This window comes from Rhineura floridana, chromosome 9, assembly GCF_030035675.1.
Source record: "Rhineura floridana isolate rRhiFlo1 chromosome 9, rRhiFlo1.hap2, whole genome shotgun sequence".
Lineage (NCBI taxonomy): Eukaryota > Metazoa > Chordata > Lepidosauria > Squamata > Rhineuridae > Rhineura > Rhineura floridana.
This window is the reverse complement of record NC_084488.1, coordinates 82,543,282-82,563,945: the sequence shown is the minus strand read 5'-3', so window position 1 is coordinate 82,563,945 and position 20,664 is coordinate 82,543,282. Positions and strand designations below refer to the sequence as shown.

The 20,664-nt window shown below is 44.5% G+C and overlaps 1 protein-coding gene across 15 annotated transcripts in view; it reads left to right on the top strand.

Moving 5' to 3' along the window:
- BLTP1 (bridge-like lipid transfer protein family member 1) overlaps positions 1-20,664 on the top strand; it is a 312,192-nt gene that overhangs the window by 222,230 nt on the left and 69,298 nt on the right. For 12 of the 15 annotated variants that reach the window (XM_061585180.1, XM_061585183.1, XM_061585181.1 and 9 more), the window contains 9 exons: positions 6,698-6,942; positions 7,995-8,100; positions 8,381-8,478; positions 13,173-13,358; positions 13,767-13,935; positions 14,219-14,430; positions 14,552-14,617; positions 15,181-15,379; positions 16,257-16,316. In XM_061585180.1, coding sequence (XP_061441164.1) covers positions 6,698-6,942; positions 7,995-8,100; positions 8,381-8,478; positions 13,173-13,358; positions 13,767-13,935; positions 14,219-14,430; positions 14,552-14,617; positions 15,181-15,379; positions 16,257-16,316 — 1,341 coding nt within the window. The remainder of the gene's footprint in view (positions 1-6,697; positions 6,943-7,994; positions 8,101-8,380; positions 8,479-13,172; positions 13,359-13,766; positions 13,936-14,218; positions 14,431-14,551; positions 14,618-15,180; positions 15,380-16,256; positions 16,317-20,664) is intronic. The other 3 variants (XM_061585186.1, XM_061585192.1, XM_061585191.1) reach the window with 1 other exon arrangement.

Genomic DNA, 20,664 nt, shown 5'->3' with positions numbered 1-20,664 from the left:
ATTCGTTAGATGTCCGGAGGGCTCTCAAGACCTACCTGTCTAGGACCCAAGAGATTCAACGAACGGAGTCTCTGTTTGTATCCTTTCATCCAAGGTCTATGGGACATAAAGTATCCAATTCTACCTTATCCTGTTGGTTAAGGGCATGTATTACTTTAGCATATGAGTCTCTGAAGCTGTCAGTTCCAGCTAGTATAACGGCTCATTCTACCAGGTCAGCTGCCACTTTGGCTGCTTTTGCCACTAATGCTCCTGTTGCCGATATTTGTAGGGCTGCAGTCTGGTTTACCCCACACTAGTTTATAAGGCATTATAAAATTAATCGCTATGCCTCTGCTGACGCTTCTTTTGGCAGACGAGTGTTGCAACAGGTTCTTAATCAGGACTAGCATGTGGTCCCACCCTGTATGGGCTGCTCTGGTACATCCCGCTGTGATGGCCGGACTCATAGGGAAAATGGACCATTGGTCTCACCTGGAGGGTGATTTTCCTATGAGTACGGACATCACGGCCCTCCCAGTTGGAGGATGACTATATATTTTCTAATGTGTTATATATTACTGTTACGCTATTATATTTAAATTTAAGAGTGAAGTCAAGACTTCTAGTTCTGTTATACCGCTATGTTGGAATCATGTTACTATGCATGGTACTATTGTGTTATTTTCCTGCTGCCAGGCCTGTTGGCCTTGTTCTTGTATTTTTAGATATTTCTCCTTAGACTCGCTGCGAATGAACTGGAGAGTGGGAGGGGCCTGACGCCCCTAGTCTTGACTTCAAAGACATTCTTGCCTTCGCACGATAGGTGGAGCTAATACCCCGCTGTGATGTCCGTACTCATAGGAAAATCACCCTTCAGGTGAGACCAATGGTCCATTTTTTCAGTGCTCCTTCATGTAAAACAAAAGCACCTATGTTTAGTAAATTAGCATATCAGAGAGAGGTTTAGCATGGCTTTCTCAGTGGTATATTAATTTGCTACATGTATAGAGTTTCTTTTTACGTGTGGAAATAGGGATGGGATCTATTGGCTGGTGCCACTTTGAAAGTATTCTGTTGCCCTAACAGGCTGGTATCAATTCAAGTTCATTCTTTGTCCATGTCCTGCCCAGAGCAAGAGTCACGAGACAGAATTAATTAGAGTAATGGTTACATCAAAAGCAGTGCACTTCATAGAGCTGTCTATGCTAACTCACTAAGATCCCTACCTGAGCTACCTAAGCATGCTCTGCAGCATGTAGAGTAAGTTGACTCAGCACCCCAATCGGGGGCACCGCCTTAAATAGGAAAGGTCTTCGCTCGTAATCTCTGACTCCTCCGAAGTATCACCTTCTGACTGTCCTGCTTCTCATGCCGTTGTGTGCGGGGCAAGGGGGGATGATCCTCCAGCAGTACATCTGACAGCACAGGCTCACTAGATGCCGACTCGACCTCAGGGGGTGGGGTGCCGGTTGGTGGGGAAGCATTTGAAGTGCCAGGCGGGGAATCCTGGGGGGGTGGACTTGGTGTGCGCAAGCTCGCTTCCCAACGGCTAAGTTGTGCGCTTGTAGAAGGAGCGGGATCCGCGTTGACAGGAGGGCTGTCCGTGGGAACTTGCGGGCTGTCGGCATCTTCCCCTCCTTCAATGCCCTCAAAAGCCTTCTCCTCCTCCGACCCCTCTTCCTGGTCTACGTGGGGGAACTGGGGCTCAACATCATCCCCCCCTCCATGCACTATTCCCCTCCACCCCCTGGGCTTGGGATTGTGCGGGTAGGCTTCATAGAAGTCTCTCACCAAGTTTGGCACATGGACATCCTTGATGGCTTCCCAGGAACACTCCGATGGATCATACCACTTCCAGTGTATTAAATATTGAAGATGCCCCTAGTGCATCTGCGAGTCCGACACTTGTTCCACTTCATCTTCTTCCTGCCCATTCACTGTGAGGGGAGGTAGCGGCTCCATTCGCTCTCTGTGGGGATCGGGGGGGTGTTCTAATGTTAGCAGAGAGCGATGAAACACGGGATGTTTTTTGAAGGTGGGAGGCAGTCTCAAGCGGAACGCCAATGGGTTGATCTGAGCCTCCATTTCAAAGGGTCTTCCCCTTTGATCCTCTAACTTATGACAGCATCCCTGTGTTGGCAAGTAATGCGTAGACAACCACCCTCTGTGTCCCACTTAGATCGGAGGACCCTCCTGCCAATGCTGATCCTCCTTGGCTTGCTCTAATTGTTCTTTCAGCAGATGCTGCATAGCCTGAACCTCTTGTATGAAATCCTCCACAGCCAGGATGGATAGACTGGTTCAGGGGGCGGCAAAAGCTTGAGGGTGATATCCCAGATTTGCAAAAAATGGGGTCTATTGGGTAGTCGCGTATATGGCATTGTTATAAGCAAACTCCGCTAGGGGCAAGAAGGTCATCCAGTTATCCTGCTGATAGTTGACATAGCAATGCAGGTACTGCTCCAGCATGGCATTAACCCTTTCCATTTGCCCATCTGTCTGTGGGTGATGGCACGATGAAAGTCTCAGCACACTCCGCAGGATTTGCCATATTGCTCGCCAGAAATGTGCCGTGAACTGTGTCCTTCGATCAGAGATCAGAACATCCAGGAGGCTGTGCAACTGGTACACATGCTGCACATACAAACTGGCCATATCTTGAGCATTTGGGAGTCCCGTGCATAGAATGAAGTGCGCCATTTTCGTGAATGTATCCACTACTACCAGCACTGTAGTTTTCCCTTGTGAAGTAGAGAGGTCTGTGATGAAGTCCATGGTGACCATCTGCCAGGGTCTTTGGGGGGTCAGGAGTGGCTCTAATAGCCCAGCGGGTTGCCCAGTGGTGTGTTTGGCCTGAGCACAGGTGGGACAGGATCAGATGTAATGTTCCACTTCTCACTTCAACCGTGACCACCAGAAATCTCTGGCGACTGCTTGTAAAGTTTTGTAGACTCCAAAATGTCTCATGGCAAGGGAGTCATGACACTGACGCAGCACCTTGGCCCTCATCTCTCCGGGAGGCACATACAAGGATTTGTGGTGATACAGCACCTCTTCCTTCAGCGTGAAGTTCTTGTTATCCCCAACTGGGGGTGTCGCCAACTTGGAGCTTTTCTCTTTGCGAAAGGGTCCTGCTCTTGTGCCGCCCGCAGATCCATCACCCAGGATTCTTGGCACACTCCTGTTACTATCTTCTCTGTGGCAGTCTTGGGATTGGTTCTTCTAGGTATTCTGGCTTGCGGGACACCACGTCTGCTTGCTTGTTCTGCACTTGACGGATGTAGTGTATTTTTAAATGAAAGCAAGCAAAGAACTGAGCCCAGCACACCTGTCTTTGGTTCAACTTGCAGGCGGTGTGGATGCTCTCCAGATTCCAGTGATCGGTGCGCACCTTGATCTCGTGCTGTGCTTGTTCCAGGTGTTGTTGCCAGGTTTCAAAGGCATCCCAGATGGCCAACAGCTCCTTTTCCCATACAGTGTAGTTTTGCTCTGAACTTGTTGACTTCTGCAAGAAGTAGGCGCAGGGTCTTAAACCTTCCTCCTTGCAGCACTGGTTGTAAAAGCACCTCTCCGATGGCCACGTCCGACGCATCTGTCTCGACCACAAAGGGGTGTGTGGGATCTGTGTGTTGTAGTATGGGTTCTGATGTGAACTGCCCCTTCAACTCTTCAAAGGCTCTTTGTGCAGCTTCCATCCAGCGAAAGGGCCCCAGCCCGTTCAAACAGTCCGTGAGGGGCACTGTCTTGTCAGAGTAATTCACGATGAACCAGTGGTAGTAATTGGCGAACCCCAGGAAATGCTGTAGATTCTTCTTGGTCTGGGAAGGTTGCCATGTGAGAATGCAGTGGACCTTCCCCGGATCCATTTCTACTCTGGCTGGCGAAATGCGATATCCCAAAAAGTCCAGTGTGGTCAAGTTGAACCCACATTTCTCCAACTTGGCATAGAGACGATGTTCCCAAAGGTGTCGCAACACTGCCCGCACATGTTTTTCGTGATCTTCTGGGGAGTCCAAATATATCAGAATATCGTCCAAATACACAATCATGAATCAACCCAAATAGTCCCTAAAGGTGTCGTTCATGAAGTTTTGGAAGACCCCCGGGGAATAGGATAATCCAGAAGGCATCACCAGATACTCGAACTGTCCATAGCGCGTCTTGAATGCGGTCTTCCACTCATCCCCCTTCCTTTATTTACACCAGGTTGTAAGCCCCCCTCAAATCCAGCTTGGTATAGATCTTGGCGGACCGCAATCGCTCCAGCATCTCCATGATGAGCGGTAGGGGGTAGCTTTTGGGGATGGTGATTTGATTCAACGCCCGGTAGTCATTACACGGACGTAATTCTCCGTTCTTTTTCTTAACAAACAGCAAGGGTGCCTCTGCTGGGGACAGAGATGGCCGGCTGAACCCTTTCTTCAGGTTTGTGTCTAGAAATTCCCTCAGTGATGCCAATTCCAGCTCCGACAGGGAGTAGATCCTCCCGGAAGGGATGCACCCCCCTGGCATGGGGTTGATGGCACAGTCGTATAGACGGTGGGGGGGGCAACTGGTCGGCTTCCTTTTTGTCAAACACATCCAAGTACTCCTCATATTTCTTGGGCAAAGGAGTCTTTGGAGAACCGCTCCAGCCACGACATCAGGGTCAAGCTTCTTCTCTCTCTTAACAAACTTTATTGCTATTCTAGAGACCATTGCAAGCAACCCACATACAGAACAAGTACAGACACTTTAACAGATAAAATTATAATTTTAGAACTGAGAAATGTAAAATAAAATCAAGACCCAGGCCGGTCAGGTGTTTCCTGTTCTCCATGGACTGATTCAGAAATTTGGCCACACGTATTGTGATTTCTTTATCAGAGCCCTGAAGAAGGGTTGATAGAAGTGCACTCGTGGAGCGACCTGGGAAGGCTTGAAGAATAGGAATTAAAAGTCATTTCTGGCATCGTTATAAAATCTACAATTAAAAAGGACGTGAGAGACCGTCTCCACCTCAGACATGTCACAAGGACAATACCTATGAATCCTCGGGATCTTATCATACCTGCCCTCTAAGAGTTTAGAGGGTAAGGCATTGAAGCGAGCCAATGAGAAGGCCCTTCTATTCTTGGGGTCAAGCTTCTTGCTATGCTGGCAGTGCTGATGGCAGTATTTCGAGGTGAATACCACCACCACTTCGTCCCAGAAAATTGTCAGGTTGTGCTGGACCAGCCATGGCATCCCCAACACCACAGGAAAACGGGGCAAGGACACCACATAGAATGACAGTTCCTTCACATGTCCCGGGATCTCCAACCCTAGCATCTCCATTGCCCTGGGCACAGTTCCTGAGCTTAGGGGCCGCCCATCAATGATCTCAATGGACAAGGGTTGTGTGAGCGTCTGAAGGGGTATCCCATGCTTGTGGGCGAAGTCACAGTCCATGAAACTCAATGAAGCTCCACTGTCAATCATGGCGTTTGTGTTTGCCTTTTTACAAATTGTAGGGCAGTACACTATCTCAGAGAGGAGGCCAGGTTACCTGCTCCCCTGGTACATTCACTCTCTTTTTACCACTTTGAACTCTTGATTCTCTCTGATTTGTGTATCACCATGAAAATTTAGAGTGTTGTTAAGCAAGTATTTGTGAGTTCAGGACTATAAGTTTTGTAAGGTTTTCTTTTGAAATGAGCTTTTGGGAAGTACCAGAATGGCATGAGGAGGTATTTTCAATTTAACGTTGCGGAATGTGAAAAATCCATGCTGGCTATAGTATACAGCCACTCTTGTGGCTGTATAATCTTGCAAAGAAATGTTGATAAAGGAAATATTGATACATTGAAGGATATGATTAAAATTATATTAATATATAATTTATAATATAATATAATTTATATTTTAGACAGATTTTTTTTAAAAAAAATCTGTTAACAAAAATAGCCATGGAAAATCACTACATAAAAATCCAGTCAACAATGATAGTGAATAAGTGAATTAGTGGCAAATTTGGTACCAAATCCAAATTGGGCAGAATGCTAACACATCCCTGTGTGGGAACATCAAAAAATATAACTCTCAACCTGGCATTTGGAAGTAGTTCAAGTCAGAATTTTAACACTGCAGAACCAGTTTATAATGTGGATGTGAATAAAGACTGTTGTGTGTGTGTAGAACTGTAGACATCTTAAAGCTGGTGTTTGGATTATGGTTTCCCTCACTAAAGGGCATTTTATGTAAAATGTCCCATTTCATGCAAATAAATTTTATGTAAAATGTCCCATTTCATGCTGCTCTGGGCTTCTGGTGGGATATAAATGTAATCAATCAATCAATCAATCAATCTATAAATCAAATAAATAACTAAATAAATAAATAACCCCTTAGTTTTCTTCCCTCCTTTGAAAGTACAAAACCTATTTTGAGGATGTACCCCATTTTTTTTTCAAAATTGGAAAACCATTTATTTTTCTCAATTTGTGTTAAGTAATATTTCAAGCTTTTATGAGAATGGTTTTTAAAATATCCAAATCTGGTATGCATTTGCTGAAGTTGTATATAACTTCCAACCCATAAGATGTTTGAGATGAGATAAATTATCTTCATATCCAAATTCAGCCTTATCCAGGGAAGAGACAGCATTGGCAAGCAAGGCAGGAAATGTGTGACTGTTACTTTAATTTCACTGCTTATATGGAATAGTAAATTGACAATATATCTTTTCTTTTTGCAGGTGCACAAACAAGGTTTACATTTGAGCTGCCAAATCACAGGTTGCGATTCACTTCCAAAGTCTCTGCCACTGATATGTCTACTATACCTCCTTCAGCCAGTCTTAATCTTCCTCCTGTCACTATGTCAGGCAAATACATCATGGAGGAACATGATACCTATTCAGATCAAATATGGAATATAGATGAGCTGCCCACTAAGCAAGGCTACTATCTCCAGGGAAACTATTTGCGCTGTGTAGCTGAGGTTTGTATTCAAGACTACTGTCTCAAAAACTCATTTAAGTTTGTCTAGTATATTTATGAAATTATTTTGATTTAACACAGTTCATACACCACTTAATTGTTGAAGCCTATAAGCAGTTTAGCTAAAATATATATTAAAATTACCCATAATATTGGGTGTTAAAAACAAGTTAGACTACTTGTTTTTCAAAACAAAATTAGAAGTTATACATTATATATGTATACAGGGCCGGCTCCAGGAATGCGTGGGCCCTTGGGCATTAGCCTGCCCCGGGCCCCTCTGCTTCCCTTCTGCGATCCCGTGGATCGCAAGACAAGCTTCAGAACTGCCCCCCATCCCTCGCCATCCCCCGTGCTTCACCTACATTTCTCTGCTGTTTGCGCAGGGTTGCCATCAATAAAGATGGCGGCCGAGGTTTCCATAAGGGACTGAAGCCTTTGCCGCCATCTTGGTTGATGGCATGCAGCGCGCGCATTGCTACCATCAACCAAGATGGCGGCAGAGGCTTCAGTCCCTTACGGAAACCTCGGCTGCCATCTTTATTGATGGCAACCCTGCGCGAACAGCAGAGAAAGGTAGGTGAAGAGCGGGGGATGGTGGGCGCCTCGGAAGCTCGTCTTGCGATCCACGGGATCGCAGAAGGGGAGCGGAGGGCCCCTCAGGGGCCCCCCAGGGGCTCCTAGAGCTGCAGGGCCCTCTGGCCAGTGCCCAACCTGGCCGCCCTTTGGAACCGGCCCTGTATGTATATTTACGATTTACAGACATACATAACCTTTTTTTTCCTGATTGTGTTCATGTAATGATAAGATGACTGAAACATAGTTCTGCTGCTGCCATGTAACTCCTTACATCCATGTTTTGTGACCAAAATCTGCTTTACCATATTGTATGTTGAACATGTGCATTTTTAATTTTGAAAATTCTGCCATCTGAAGAATAAACTTTAAACCTTGCTAAAGTTTGCTTCAAGCCCTGAATCATAAATTCTTTCATGATTAAATAAAACTATCATGATTTAACATCTGTTTAAAGGTTTCTCCTTTTTTCCCCAGGTTGGATCGTTTGAGCATAATCTTACAACAGACCTTTTGAACCATTTGGTTTTTGTGCAGAAAGTATTTATGAAAGAGGTCAATGAAGTAATACAGAAAGTCTCAGGTAAGCCTGGTGGCTTGAGAATTTTACTCAACACCAAATTGCTTCCTTATGTTTATGGTATATAAAGTCACACATTATGTACAAAAATGTGGACTGTGATGTTTTCATAATGTCGCACAGGCAAAAGCAAGCAATATTAATAATTAATAAACCTACTATGGTTGATATCCAACTAGGTCATATATTCAGAATAGACCCATTGAGATCAATGGAAAGCAAAGATGTGCAAATGACAAGTCCTTAGTTACCTTCTGGAACTGTATTGTTGTATTATATATAGGAGGGGAGCAACCTATTCCTCTTTGGAATGAACATGATGGAACAACTGATGGAGAAAAGCCAAAGATCCTCCTCTACTCTTTGAGTCTGCAGTTTAAGGTATGTTTGAGATTCTTGTGTTCTTCAAAGTGTGGCCAATAGTAATATTTTTTAATTATAAAATCAATATGGAATGATTATGCAGAAGATCTAATTCTCTGTTGAATGTTAGGACATCTACAGGTAGGTTGTGTTCCTCCTACTGCTCAAAGTGAGGGAGAATAAAGCGGGTTCTCAGGCCTCATGAAGGGCTGCCCGCCATTTGGGAAGCCCTTTTCCAAGTGGCGGTAGCCAAATGTGTAATAGCAGTGGTGGCAATGGGCAGTGGTAGTAGTCCCTTAGAAATTGAAGAGAGGCCGGGATATGACTGTTGGCTGGCTGAAGTAGTGGACACAGTGGAAAATTTGGTGCAATGCAGAGCAAGGTACCGAGGGGAGGCAGCAGCTAGCACAGACCTCCACAGGGCATCTGCCAGTGCTTTCTGCCTTTTTTGGGCAGACAGGAGAATGCAGGAGGAATTTTCTGAGGAGGAAGGGGGCCCCCAGATCAGTTCTGGCCCCAAGGGTTCTCTTCAATTTGGCTTCTTCTGGAGATGAGTTTTTGGGGTTTGAGGACTTCCCAATGCTGCCTCCCAATGTGGATAGTCTCTAAGTTAGTTTACCTAGTTTCACTTCAGTGCAGAGATCTTCTCACAGATATGTTGTCTGATTTGTTAGTGGAGTTACATGGGTCTCATTGGTGTGCTAAAGAGGCAAGGAAACTATAAAGAAAGGTTGGAAGATTGGAAATCAGTGGTACAAAATATAAAAAAAGAATTAGGGATTGCTGGGGCTGGAAGAGATTTCCTATTGTAATACTAAATAAGAAAAAATTGGGTATTTTCCCAAACCATTGCACAAGTCATGTTGAGATGCCAGCTTCATGGTAAAATTCAACATCTGGATCCCCAGTCCTCCCTTCTTGCAGTTGTCCCTTCCTGTTACTTTAGATACCCTCAACTTCTTGGTGAACACAGCAAAGAGTTATCTCATCCCAAGTGTTAGGCCTTCAACATCTTGGCATAATTATGTGGAAAGAGAGCCCTTTCAGAAGACTGAATAAACAAAATCAGGGCAACAGGTCACTCCTGCCTTAGGGTAAGTTCAGCAGGTATGCTCCTGGCAAGTCTTTGGCCTGTTGTATCAGTCATAAAGGTCACTCCTTGGGCTTGCCACAGTTCTCGCCCTCTCCCATGACTTCTATTTCCTCATCAGTCTTTCATTGTAAACAGCCGTCACCAACAGTTCCCTTACTCAGGCTGGTTTGGACTTCACTTTGGTGGTGGTGGTTAGTAAACAACCTTCAGAGATGGGTGCCTTTGAAGGATCTTCTGCATCTTGTCATAATAACAGATAAAAGTCTAAGGGGCTGGGGAGCCTACTGATAGGGCCACCTTGTTCCGGGCACCTAGTCTCCAGTGGAAGCAAATCATAGTGTCAGCTGGGTGGAAGAGATGCACATCTGGCTCTTTAACACTTCACTACCAAGAGAGTACTATGCCTTGTCCTGCTGAGAACTGACAATACTACCAAGGCACATATCAGTAACCCTCCAGACTGGCAACAGCCCTCCTGAAATGAGTGGAAGTAAGCCCGGAGTCCTTGGCTGCATAGCATCCAGGGGAGTGGAAGTTGTATCAGGAGGTCTTTGAAAATCCTCAGGCATGTGTGAGTGGACTTCTTCATTTTGGAGCAAAGCTGTCAGACTTGATGCTTCTTTTCCTGGTTCTGCACACAGGCAGTGGAGGGGACTCTCCCTGGCCTATGGGACTTTTGTATGCCTTCCCTCTCACTCCCTTATTGGCATGTATCCTGGAGAAAGTCCAGAAAGAAACAGCATCAGTGATCTTGGTGGCCCCATTTTAACCACGTCAGCCCTAATTCTCAGATATAGTGTGCCTTGCAGCAACACATCTGTAACATCTGTTGATATCTGCTTTGTTAGCATCTGCTCGTCCATTCAGTCATCCTATCATTGTGGTGCCTGAGCAGAAACATCTCTTAAGAGTGGGGATGCTCAGTGAGGTGATCAACACTATTCTGGCCTCTAGGCATCCTTCAGCACTCCACATATACCAATCTACCTGGTCAGCATTCCTTTGCCGGTGTGACAAACAACACTGCTGCCCTCCCAAGGCGAGCATTGCTGAACTACTATGCTTTTTTGCAAAATGGGCTGAAATTGGGTCTAGAACAAAACACTTTATGAGGCCAAGTTATTGCACTGTCCTATGTCCTATGCTATGAATATGGCTCAGCACCCATATATTCTTGAAACAATTTCTGTAATGCAGTACATTGCTGAAGCCTCCAGTTCAACATCATATCCCTTCACAGGACCTACATAAAATTTAGACAGTGTTACAGAAACCTCTTTCTGAACTTTTGATTGATTGATTGATTTATATCTCACCCTTCCTCCCAGTAGGAGCAAATAATTGTAAGTCAGGATAACCTTTGAAGTCTGTGTTCCTGCACATTATGCCATTCAGAGTGCTCTCCTTAGTTTGATTACATCAGCATAATAAATATCAGAACTCAATGCCTTATCAACATCTCTGTTTTTATAAGGACAAAGTGATCCGATGAACAGATCCATCCTTTATACCTAAAGTTAACTCAACCTTCCATAGACAGCAGGAGCATGTACTACCTATGTTTTGTCCTTCCCCTTCTCACCTCTCTAAGCACGCTTGATGCTCTCTAGACATTCACAGGACCTTAAAAGTATATTTGATATGCATCCTTTCTGACATTATAATTCCATTTGTCTCCTTTTATCCTGGTAACTTAGGAAGAAAGGTCTCTAATGCCATCCTTGTTAGATGGATTACATCAGGCATATTCTTTACAATTATTTGAATTTTTCCACCAACGGGTGTCACATAAGAACATAAGAAGAGCCTGCTGGATCAGGCCAGTGGCCCATCTAGTCCAGCATCCTGTTCTCACAGTGGCCAACCAGGTGCCTGGGGGAAGCCCGCAAGCAGGACCCGAGTGCAAGAACACTCTCCCCTCCTGAGGCTTCCGGCAACTGGTTTTCAGAAGCATGCTGCCTCTGACTAGGGTGGCAGAGCACAGCAATCATGGCTAGTAGCCATTGATAGCCCTGTCCTCCATGAATTTGTCTAATCTTCTTTTAAAGCCATCCAAGCTGGTGGCCATTACTGCATCTTGTGGGAGCAAATTCCATAGTTTAACTATGCGCTGAGTAAAGAAGTACTTCCTTTTGTCTGTCCTGAATCTTCCAACATTCAGCTTCTTTGAATGTCCACGAGTTCTAGTATTATGAGAGAGGGAGAAGAACTTTTCTCTATCCACTTTCTCAATGCCATGCATAATTTTATACACTTCTATCATGTCTCCTCTGACCCGCCTTTTCTCTAAACTAAAAAGCCCCAAATGCTGCAACCTTTCCTCGTAAGGGAGTCGCTCCATCCCCTTGATCATTCTGGTTGCCCTCTTCTGAACCTTTTCCAACTCTATAATATCCTTTTTGAGATGAGGCGACCAGAACTGTACACAGTATTCCAAATGCGGCCGCACCATAGATTTATACAACGGCATTATGATATCGGCTGTTTTATTTTCATTCCAGTTCATTCCACCAGAGTGGTCATGTTTTTTCTCAATACACCTCCTTTGAAGGTGTGTCAGGCAGCCACATGGGCCAATCCAAACACATTTACAAGACATGTACATTTCTGTGGAGGCAATGTTTGGAAGGAGGGTACTCCAGCAGGTCCTTCTGTTGCAGTAAGCAGCCAGACACCCACCCCATCTTTTTTGGGCAACTTTGGATGACTACAAGTGGCATGTTCTAAATACCCTAGAGAAAAGGGACCACTGATCCTATCTAAAAAGTATTTCTGCTTGCATATTAAGGTCTCTACAAGGCCACACCCATATGCTGGCTGCTTTGTTTTCTAATCTTTTGACTGCATTAGTAGTGGACTCTCTTCACATCCAGGCAAATGCCTGGTGGTGGTTCTTATTCTGTGTTTCTTGCCGTACTTTCTCTTACGTGTTTTCTATGTTGGTGGATATGCTTGTGTTGTGATGGTCTTTGCCTTGGCCAGAGACTAACTGAGGCTTCAAGGGAGAGAGAGAGTCAACAGCTTCCCTGCTTCCAAGTAGTAGGAGAAACACAACCCACTTGTAGTTATCCCACTACTTCAAGCAGAAACACCTTTCAGATAAGATTAATGGTCCCTTTTAAGCCATCTTTCAGGATATCACTTAGTTCCTTTTTCAAAGACCTGCAATTCAACAATTAAATCACAGTTTGTCCAGATATTACACTATCCAGTTCTCATTAGTTTCAGAGTGTATCTTATCCTCTTTCCACACCTGTTTTGCTTTTGAACCGCAGAACAGTTCCCTACCTGGCCATCCTGTTCTCTAGTTTTGTTTCATTTCATTAAAAAAAATTAAATTGCCATTTTTCTGGATCTTTCAGATGGCCCGTTCAAATTTAAGGGGGGAAAACGGCAAGGTTGGAAAGATCTCTCATCATTTTTACATTTAAGTAGCAAACTGCCTTTCCATTGTATGTCCCTAATAATATTTTACAAGCTAAAAGAGCAAGCAAAAGAATTACTACTTTTCATGGAAGCTACTGTGAAAGGCAGAATATTTCTTAAATATAAGATCTTTATAAAAATGTATTTGAGAGACTGAGGTGCATCTTAAACATCTTTGCCTTCCTTTTATTAGGGTATCCAAGTAACAGCCACAACACCATCTATGAGAGCTGTAAGATTTGAGACAGGACTAATAGAATTGGAGCTCTCAAATAGAATACAAACCAAAGCATTGCCTGGTAGTACCAGCTACCTGAAGCTCTTTGGTAAATGCCAAGTGGACTTAAATCTGGCATTAGGACAAATTGTTAAACATCAGGTAAGTTCCTGTGATATTGTTTTACAGCTTGCTGGCACCATTTCCTCGTTCTTAAAATAGGATAAAGAAATGTTAAACACAGCTTTGTGAAACTTTGAATTAGATCCAAAGGTGCCCTTCTGTGAACAGAAAGTTCCTGAGAAGTTTCCATGAATGGAAGTCGAGGTGCAGAAGGCTGAAAAGGGAGCTGAGAGCACCCCATTCTGTACATTGGATTCCACTCCCCTAACAGGGTGCTCATGGCTTCTTTTTCAGTCTTCTGTGCTCCCCCAAATGTGCTCCAGTTTTGGTCCCCAGCAATAAATGTGCATTTAGGAATACACCCCTGAAAATTATGACTATATAGTGTCAAGTTTTGTTTTTTGCTGTGCTATACTCTGTCATTTGATATCTTTGGAATGCCTTTAGGTTTATGAAGAAGCTGGATCAGATTTCCATCAGGTTGCATATTTTAAAACCAGAATTGGATTAAGAAATGCCCTGAGAGAAGAAATCAGTGGCTCGTCGGATCGAGAAGCTGTGCTCATTACTTTGAACAGACCAATTGTTTTTGCTCAGCCTGTGGCTTTTGACAGAGGTACTAGTGGACCCTGTGCTGATTTTTGTTTTAACCAAAATAGAAGTGTACACTGAGTAGTTATGTGTAGGTGAGCAAATATTAATTTAATTAAAAGGCCAATAGTCATCTTCCCTTGGTTCCTTGCCATGTTAACATATTTTGTACTTGGGAAGCAGAAGAAGACTGAGAGAAATGTATATTCTAAATTGATAAAGCACAGCAATTTAGTATAACTGAACTCAAGATGATTTTCTGTGCTAATTAAGTCTAAAATAGTGAAAACATTTTTTCCTCTACAAAGCTGTGCTTTTCTGGCTGAACTACAAGGCTGCTTATGACAACTGGAATGAACAGAGAATGGCCTTGAATAAAGATGTTCATATGGCTACAAAGGAAATAGTGGATATGTTACCTGGAATTCAGCAGACATCTGCTCAAGCTTTTGGGACACTCTTCCTCCAGCTAACAGTTAATGACTTGGGAATTTGTCTGCCCATCACTAACACACCACAGGTATTAAAGAAAATAAGAATGACAGATTTTACTGAAGTAGCAATTTGTATTACAGGATTTTTTTAAAAAAATATATGAAATTGAAGTTTAATATTGCAGTATCATTATACTTCTGGTACAGGTACAGATTCAGAGGCAGGGGCACAAGATTAATTTTGGGGGACAGAAAGAAAAACAGAATTACTGTGTAAGTAATGTTATCAATAACAACATCTGATAAGCTGTATTTCCCCATGTTTAATAGAATGTAGAATGTAACTGAGAGTGACTTAGATGTTCTGTATATACCCAGGAAGTCCATATTAGATCTGAAACTTAAAAACTATCTTTTTTAGATTTAAGCTGTGCTCCAGCCTCTAGATATATTCTAGCTTCTTAAAAATGCTGCTTCACGTGGGTTTATCCTTGAAAAATATATTTTGTAAAGGTATAATACTCTACATACTTTAAAGGAAATAGCTAACATTAGGAAATAACCCATAAAGGTAAAGAAGAAGGATTTAAAATAGATTAGGTTTAATTCCAAGTTTATGTACACCCATAAGAAAAAGGGGGAATTTGCTAAAGGGATTTGATCTTAAGAGGGGTGCCAACACACCATTTGTTGATTGAATACTAATTCATATAGATTAACTTTTGGGGGGGGTATACTTCATAAGGACAAAGTAGAAAAGAAGACTGAGTGAGGATTAGTGCCCTAAATTCTTTTTTTCCTGAACTAAACAGACTTGTTCTTTTGCTTTTTTTCAGTCCAACCATACAGCTGATCTGGACACTGGCTCTGCATTAGTCTTGACTATTGAAAGTACTTTAATTACTGCTTGCTCTTCAGAGTCTCTTGTCAGTAAAGGTCATTTTAAAAACTTTTGCATTCGCTTTGCTGATGGCTTTGAAACAAGCTGGGATGACTGGAAGCCAGAAGTGCGAGGAGATCTAGTCATGAATGCTTGTAAGCATTTCTCTTATTATCTTGGTTAATGCTAGTCCTAATCTTTTCCAGAAGTTTCACAAAAATATAAAGTTGTGTTTCACCTTCATGTTTAGAGAATTAAACAAGAAAATTCTACATTATTATACTTTCTGGGTTGTATCCAATGGTGTGCCACCACTGATGGGAGGCTTCTTCAGTGGGATGGGGAGGGAAGTAATTTTTGTTGATTTCCCCCTCTCTTCTGTAGTCCTACATAACCTCACATAAATCTGCTCCAGGGGTTCTCCCTGGTGCAGATTTAGGAAAGAGATGGGTTGCTCCCCTTTCTTTCCGCTGATGGAAGCCTTCCACCACTAGGGTTACACCGTTGGATACAACCATCTAAAATGCTTGAACTTGTGTAGAAAAATGGCTACCCTATATAGAAGAATATAGAACCTGGAATTCAGAATTAGTATGAACATTTGTCCAAATACCAGTTCAAGAAAATTAATAGCTTAAGGGATGGATCCAGACTTCCCATGAGCAGAGTTCCACTCCAACTGAATAGAGGGAAGTGATTTGCAGTGATTTCTCCTTCATTGTGTAGTCCTATGTACTCCTGGAAAGCTCTCAGGAGAGATGGGGAACCATTCAGAATCAGCGGGACTACAGGAGGAAAGGTAGATTGACAAAAATTGCCCCTCCTCTTCTGCTGAATTGAAGTCTTTTCTGTGGACAAAAGGAGTCCTTCCTTTTGCTGAAGGAAATGCCTTAATCCAGTCCTTTTTATTTTTCTATCATATGAGTAAGAAGTCTACTTAAGAAGTGATTGATTAAACATTTGTGCAAGTTTTCACCTAAAAAAATATTGTGATGTAATGGTAAGTTCACTATAGTCTTCTTTTACCTTTAGGCGTAGTGCCAGATGGCACCTACGAAGTGTGTTCAAGAACCACAGGACAAGCAGCCGCAGGTAAGATTTATTTCAATCAGCACCTCTTTCAAAACAACCAACCTCTATGTGCGATTCTTCTGTTTTGTTCTTCATTTGTCATCCTGTTGCAGTCTTTAATACATCAGATTTATCTTCAACAACAAACTATAACCTGGCATTTTCTCCTTAACAAATGAATGCAAAGGTGATACAATGTTACAAAACAGTTCACTGTTTGGTCATTCTATTCAACCTATGAATGAGAATGTTAAATTGTGAGAGACATAGAAGTAAATGGTAAAAAAGTAATAGCAATAATAAACATTTTAATTGCACATCTGAAGTCTTTTGTGGGCAAATACTCTTTCAGAGACACTGCCCATCTTTTTTCTTGTCCCTATTGACAAGTCTTTATTATTTTATCCTTCTTCGCCATCTGCCGATAAGATAGGAGCTTCCATATACTGATCCATTTTGATGTGCATTTCAGAATTTGGTAAACTGCTGTGATGTTTCTAATCATGTAGAGTACAAACGAAAAAAGATGTGTGAAGCTGCTTATGAAATACCAGATTTTTGCATGCCTGAATTTCTTACTCTTTATAAAGAAAATTGTGAAGCACTCTTGTGGTGTCCTTCCCTGGCTCTCCCTGTCAGGTTCCCACCTGCTTGTGGCTACTGCCTTTCCCTAGGCACCACAAGGCACACCGCCAGTCAGGATCGTCGTTTTTATGTTTTCCACAGGAGGACTGCCATCAAGCGGGTAACATAGCTCCACCTATCGTCCAAAGGCAAGAATGTTTTGAAGTCAAGACTAGGGGCATCAGGCCCCTCCCACTCTCCAGTTCATTCTTGCCTTTCATCCGTGCAAGTTGGAGTATAAGATAGCGTAGATAAGTTTTGTGTATCTCTGTTATTTAATTTAGTGTGTGTGGGACTGATTGTTCTTTTTCTGTCTTTGTTTTTTATTGTCCTGGGGAATTTCTTTGGGGGGTTGCGCTTCGTCCTTGTTTCCTCAGTCCCTGCCTGAACGGCCACTTACTGGGAGTCCGCGGCTGCAGCTCTCTCTTCCTCAGGCGGCAGACGCAGCCTTAATCCAGGAGCTTGCGGCTGCAGCTTCCTGCTCTGCGCCTCCGCTGTCTCGTGTATTTTATAGATTGCTGCCTACTTTCGCGGCGGCTCCCTTGGTCTTTCCTCCCCAGGAGCCTGCGGCTGCGGCTCTTTTTGCCTTTCCAGTGGCCCTTTATTTAGTTGGGCTGCTCCATCTCCCTCCCTCCCCGGCTCGTTCTGCGGCATTTTAAATCTCACCGCAACTGACCTCAGGAGCCTGCGGCTGCGGCTCCTTCCCGTTTTGCAGCTTTCTTTGCCGATTGCCCCCCCCGCTAGCTGCGACTGTCTTAAGGACTGTAGGGATTCCGCAGGCCGTTCTGCCTCCTTGGCAGTGATTTTCATGGCTGGCCCTTAAAGCTGCGATTGCGTCCTTCAGCCCTACGGCTGTAGAGCTTATTTTGATGCCGCTCTGCTGTAGCAGTGTTTTCGGTCGGCCCTGTTTCAGCTCACTGGTGTTCTTCAGTGACCGCCATTGCTTCTTCCTCATCCTTACGCTTTTCTGATTGGCTTATTTTCCTGCTCTTTTAGCGGGCACCATTTTATTCGTTCCCCCTTTTCCCGCCCTTTCTGTTTAACCCTTACAACAGTAAAGGATTCTTTTCAAGGCCTTTTTTGTCAGTTTCTGTGTGTGTGCTGCAGAGTACAATAATAGAGGGTTCTTTTCAATGCCTTTTTTGTCAGTTTCTGTGTGTGTGCTGCAGAGTAGAACACAGGTCTCTCAACTCAAACTGCTGACTGAGGCTGACTACTGAAGCTGTTTGGAACTGTACATTCTGCCCCATCTGTGGCCGTGTACCAAGCCTGTTTGGAACTGTACATTCTGCCCCATCCGTGGCCGTGTACCAAGCCTGTTTGAAATTGTACATTCTGCCCCATCCATGGCCGTGTACCAAGCCTGTTTGGAACTGTACATTCTGCCCCATCCGTGGCCGTGTACCAAGGCTGTTTGAAATTATACATTCTGCCCCATCCGTGGCCGTGTACTAAGGCTGTTTGGAGCTGTATATTCTCCCCCATCTGCGGGCGTATACTTAGCCATCTGAGCCGGTGCATTCTGCCCCATCCGTGGCCGTGTACTGAGCCTGTTGGGTCTGTACATTCTGCCCCATCCGTGGCTGTGTACTGAACCCCCTCGAAAATATATGATGGCGGAACAGCCAGTGACAGCTCAGGCAACCAAGCACAAGCACACCAAAGCGGTTGCCAAAACCAAGCATATATCCAGCCACAGCACAACCAAGCAGGCACGCTACGTCTCTGTCCCGGTTTCTGAGGAGGCGGGCCAGGAACCATTAACAAATCTCTTTAATTCTCCGGCCGCATCCTCCGAGGAGGACTTTGCAGGTTTTCCTGACCAGCCAGCAGCCAGCTATCCTCCTCTCATATTACCACCTAGGGCTCATTCATCTTCTCAGCCTGCTGAACCGCCCATATCTTTGCCTCTACAAGTGCAACCATCTCCCACACCGGGGCTGCAGCTGTCTCAGGAGTTCATATCGCAACTACAAGACATGCTGTCGTTCTTCTCTCAAACGCAGTCACAGTCACAGGTCACTGCCATGCCTCAGCGGAGTGTTTGCAGACAACCCGATGATATGAGCCACTATGCACGCAATGAGGCAGATCCATATTGCTCTCCAAACCCTTTTGACATTGCCAGGGGCAGGTTTGTTGATGACATTTCTTGTGGGGAGGATCCATCATTTGCTATGCAAGCCAAAGGAGACGAGTGGAGTGATCAGTCGGAACAAGAGGAGGATAGATCTTATCGCCTGTTTGATGCCTCCGATTATCAGCCCCTTGCTTGCAGAGTATTGAACACCCTTGGTCTCCAATCTACACAACCTGCAGCTACCACTCCCGCTATTAAAGGGGCCAGGGTCCTGAAATCCCCCACACCAGCAGAGCACTACCTTCCTGTGCCAGATCCTATTGCCAAACTGGCCAAGGACGAATGGTCTCACCATTACAAACACGCCGTTTTAACGCCCTTGCGGACAAGCTTTACTCTTTGGCTCCGGATTTTACAAGTAGACTGGCTGTCCCCGGCATAGACGAGCTGATTTCCAGTCTAGTCTCTAGATCCCTTTTGCCGAGGGAAGGGGACTCACATTTAAAGGACACCACTGAGCGGAGGCTGGACTTTGCCTTACGCAAAAACCATGAGGCCACCGCTTTCTCCATGCGAGCCTCGGAATCAGCCTCCATCTTTTCCAAGGCAGCGATGATGTGGTTGGATGACCTCTTAGATGATCCTAATCCCGATCCTGTCTCTCTGAGGAGGTCACTGGTGAAATTACGCAAGACGGCGGTGTTTGTGGCTGATGCCACCTTGGACGCAAATCAGCTGGGAGCAAGAGCTATGGCAGCTCAGGTAGTCGCTTGGCGGACCCTCTGGCTTCGTCACTGGCAAGCGGACTCTACAGCCAGGGTTAACTTATCAAGGGCACCTTATTCAGGCTCATTACTCATTACTATTGCTAGTCGGGCGGTATATAAATTTAATAAATAATAATAATAAATAATAAAGGCAGTACTTGTTGACCCCAAGGATGCTCGGAAGCATGTTTTGGCCACTGTCAGGAACGTTGATCGCAGGCCCTTCAGACGTTTCACCTCATACCGCACAACCCAGCCCTTTCGAGGAGCGCGGCCCGGGGGACGAGGCCACGATTTCCGAACCAATGATTTCCGTTCCTCCAGGGGAGCCTGGAACAGACGTTTCCCAGGCAGAGGTCAGTACCAGGGACGCAGAGGTACCTCAACGTCCTCATATCGGGGAGGGTCTCGCCAGCACAGACAGTACTGACGCGATACCGGTCGGAGGCAGACTGCTTCTGTTTGGAGACCATTGGCTGCGTCTGACTCAGGTCGCCTGGATCAGAGATCTTTTTTGTTATGGCTATACACTAGAGTTTTGGGCAACTCCTCCAGACAGATTTCATCCCTCTCCTTGTCCCAAGGCACCATCCAGGCACTGCATCATGCAGACAGCCATACATCACCTCTTGGACACAGCGGCAATAGAGCCAGTCCCTACAACAGAGAGGTCGGAAGGGGTGTACTCCCTCCTATTTACTGTGCCCAGACGAGATCTGTCATGGAGGGTGGTGTTGGACCTCAAGTTCATCAACCATTTCGTAAAGTATCGCAGATTCAAAATGGAATCCCTCCGCTCTATTACAGAAAGCCTTCACGAATGAGACTTCCTGGCTTCTATCGACCTAAAGGAAGCGTATCTCCATGTGCCTATTTGCATAGCCCACAGAAAATTCCT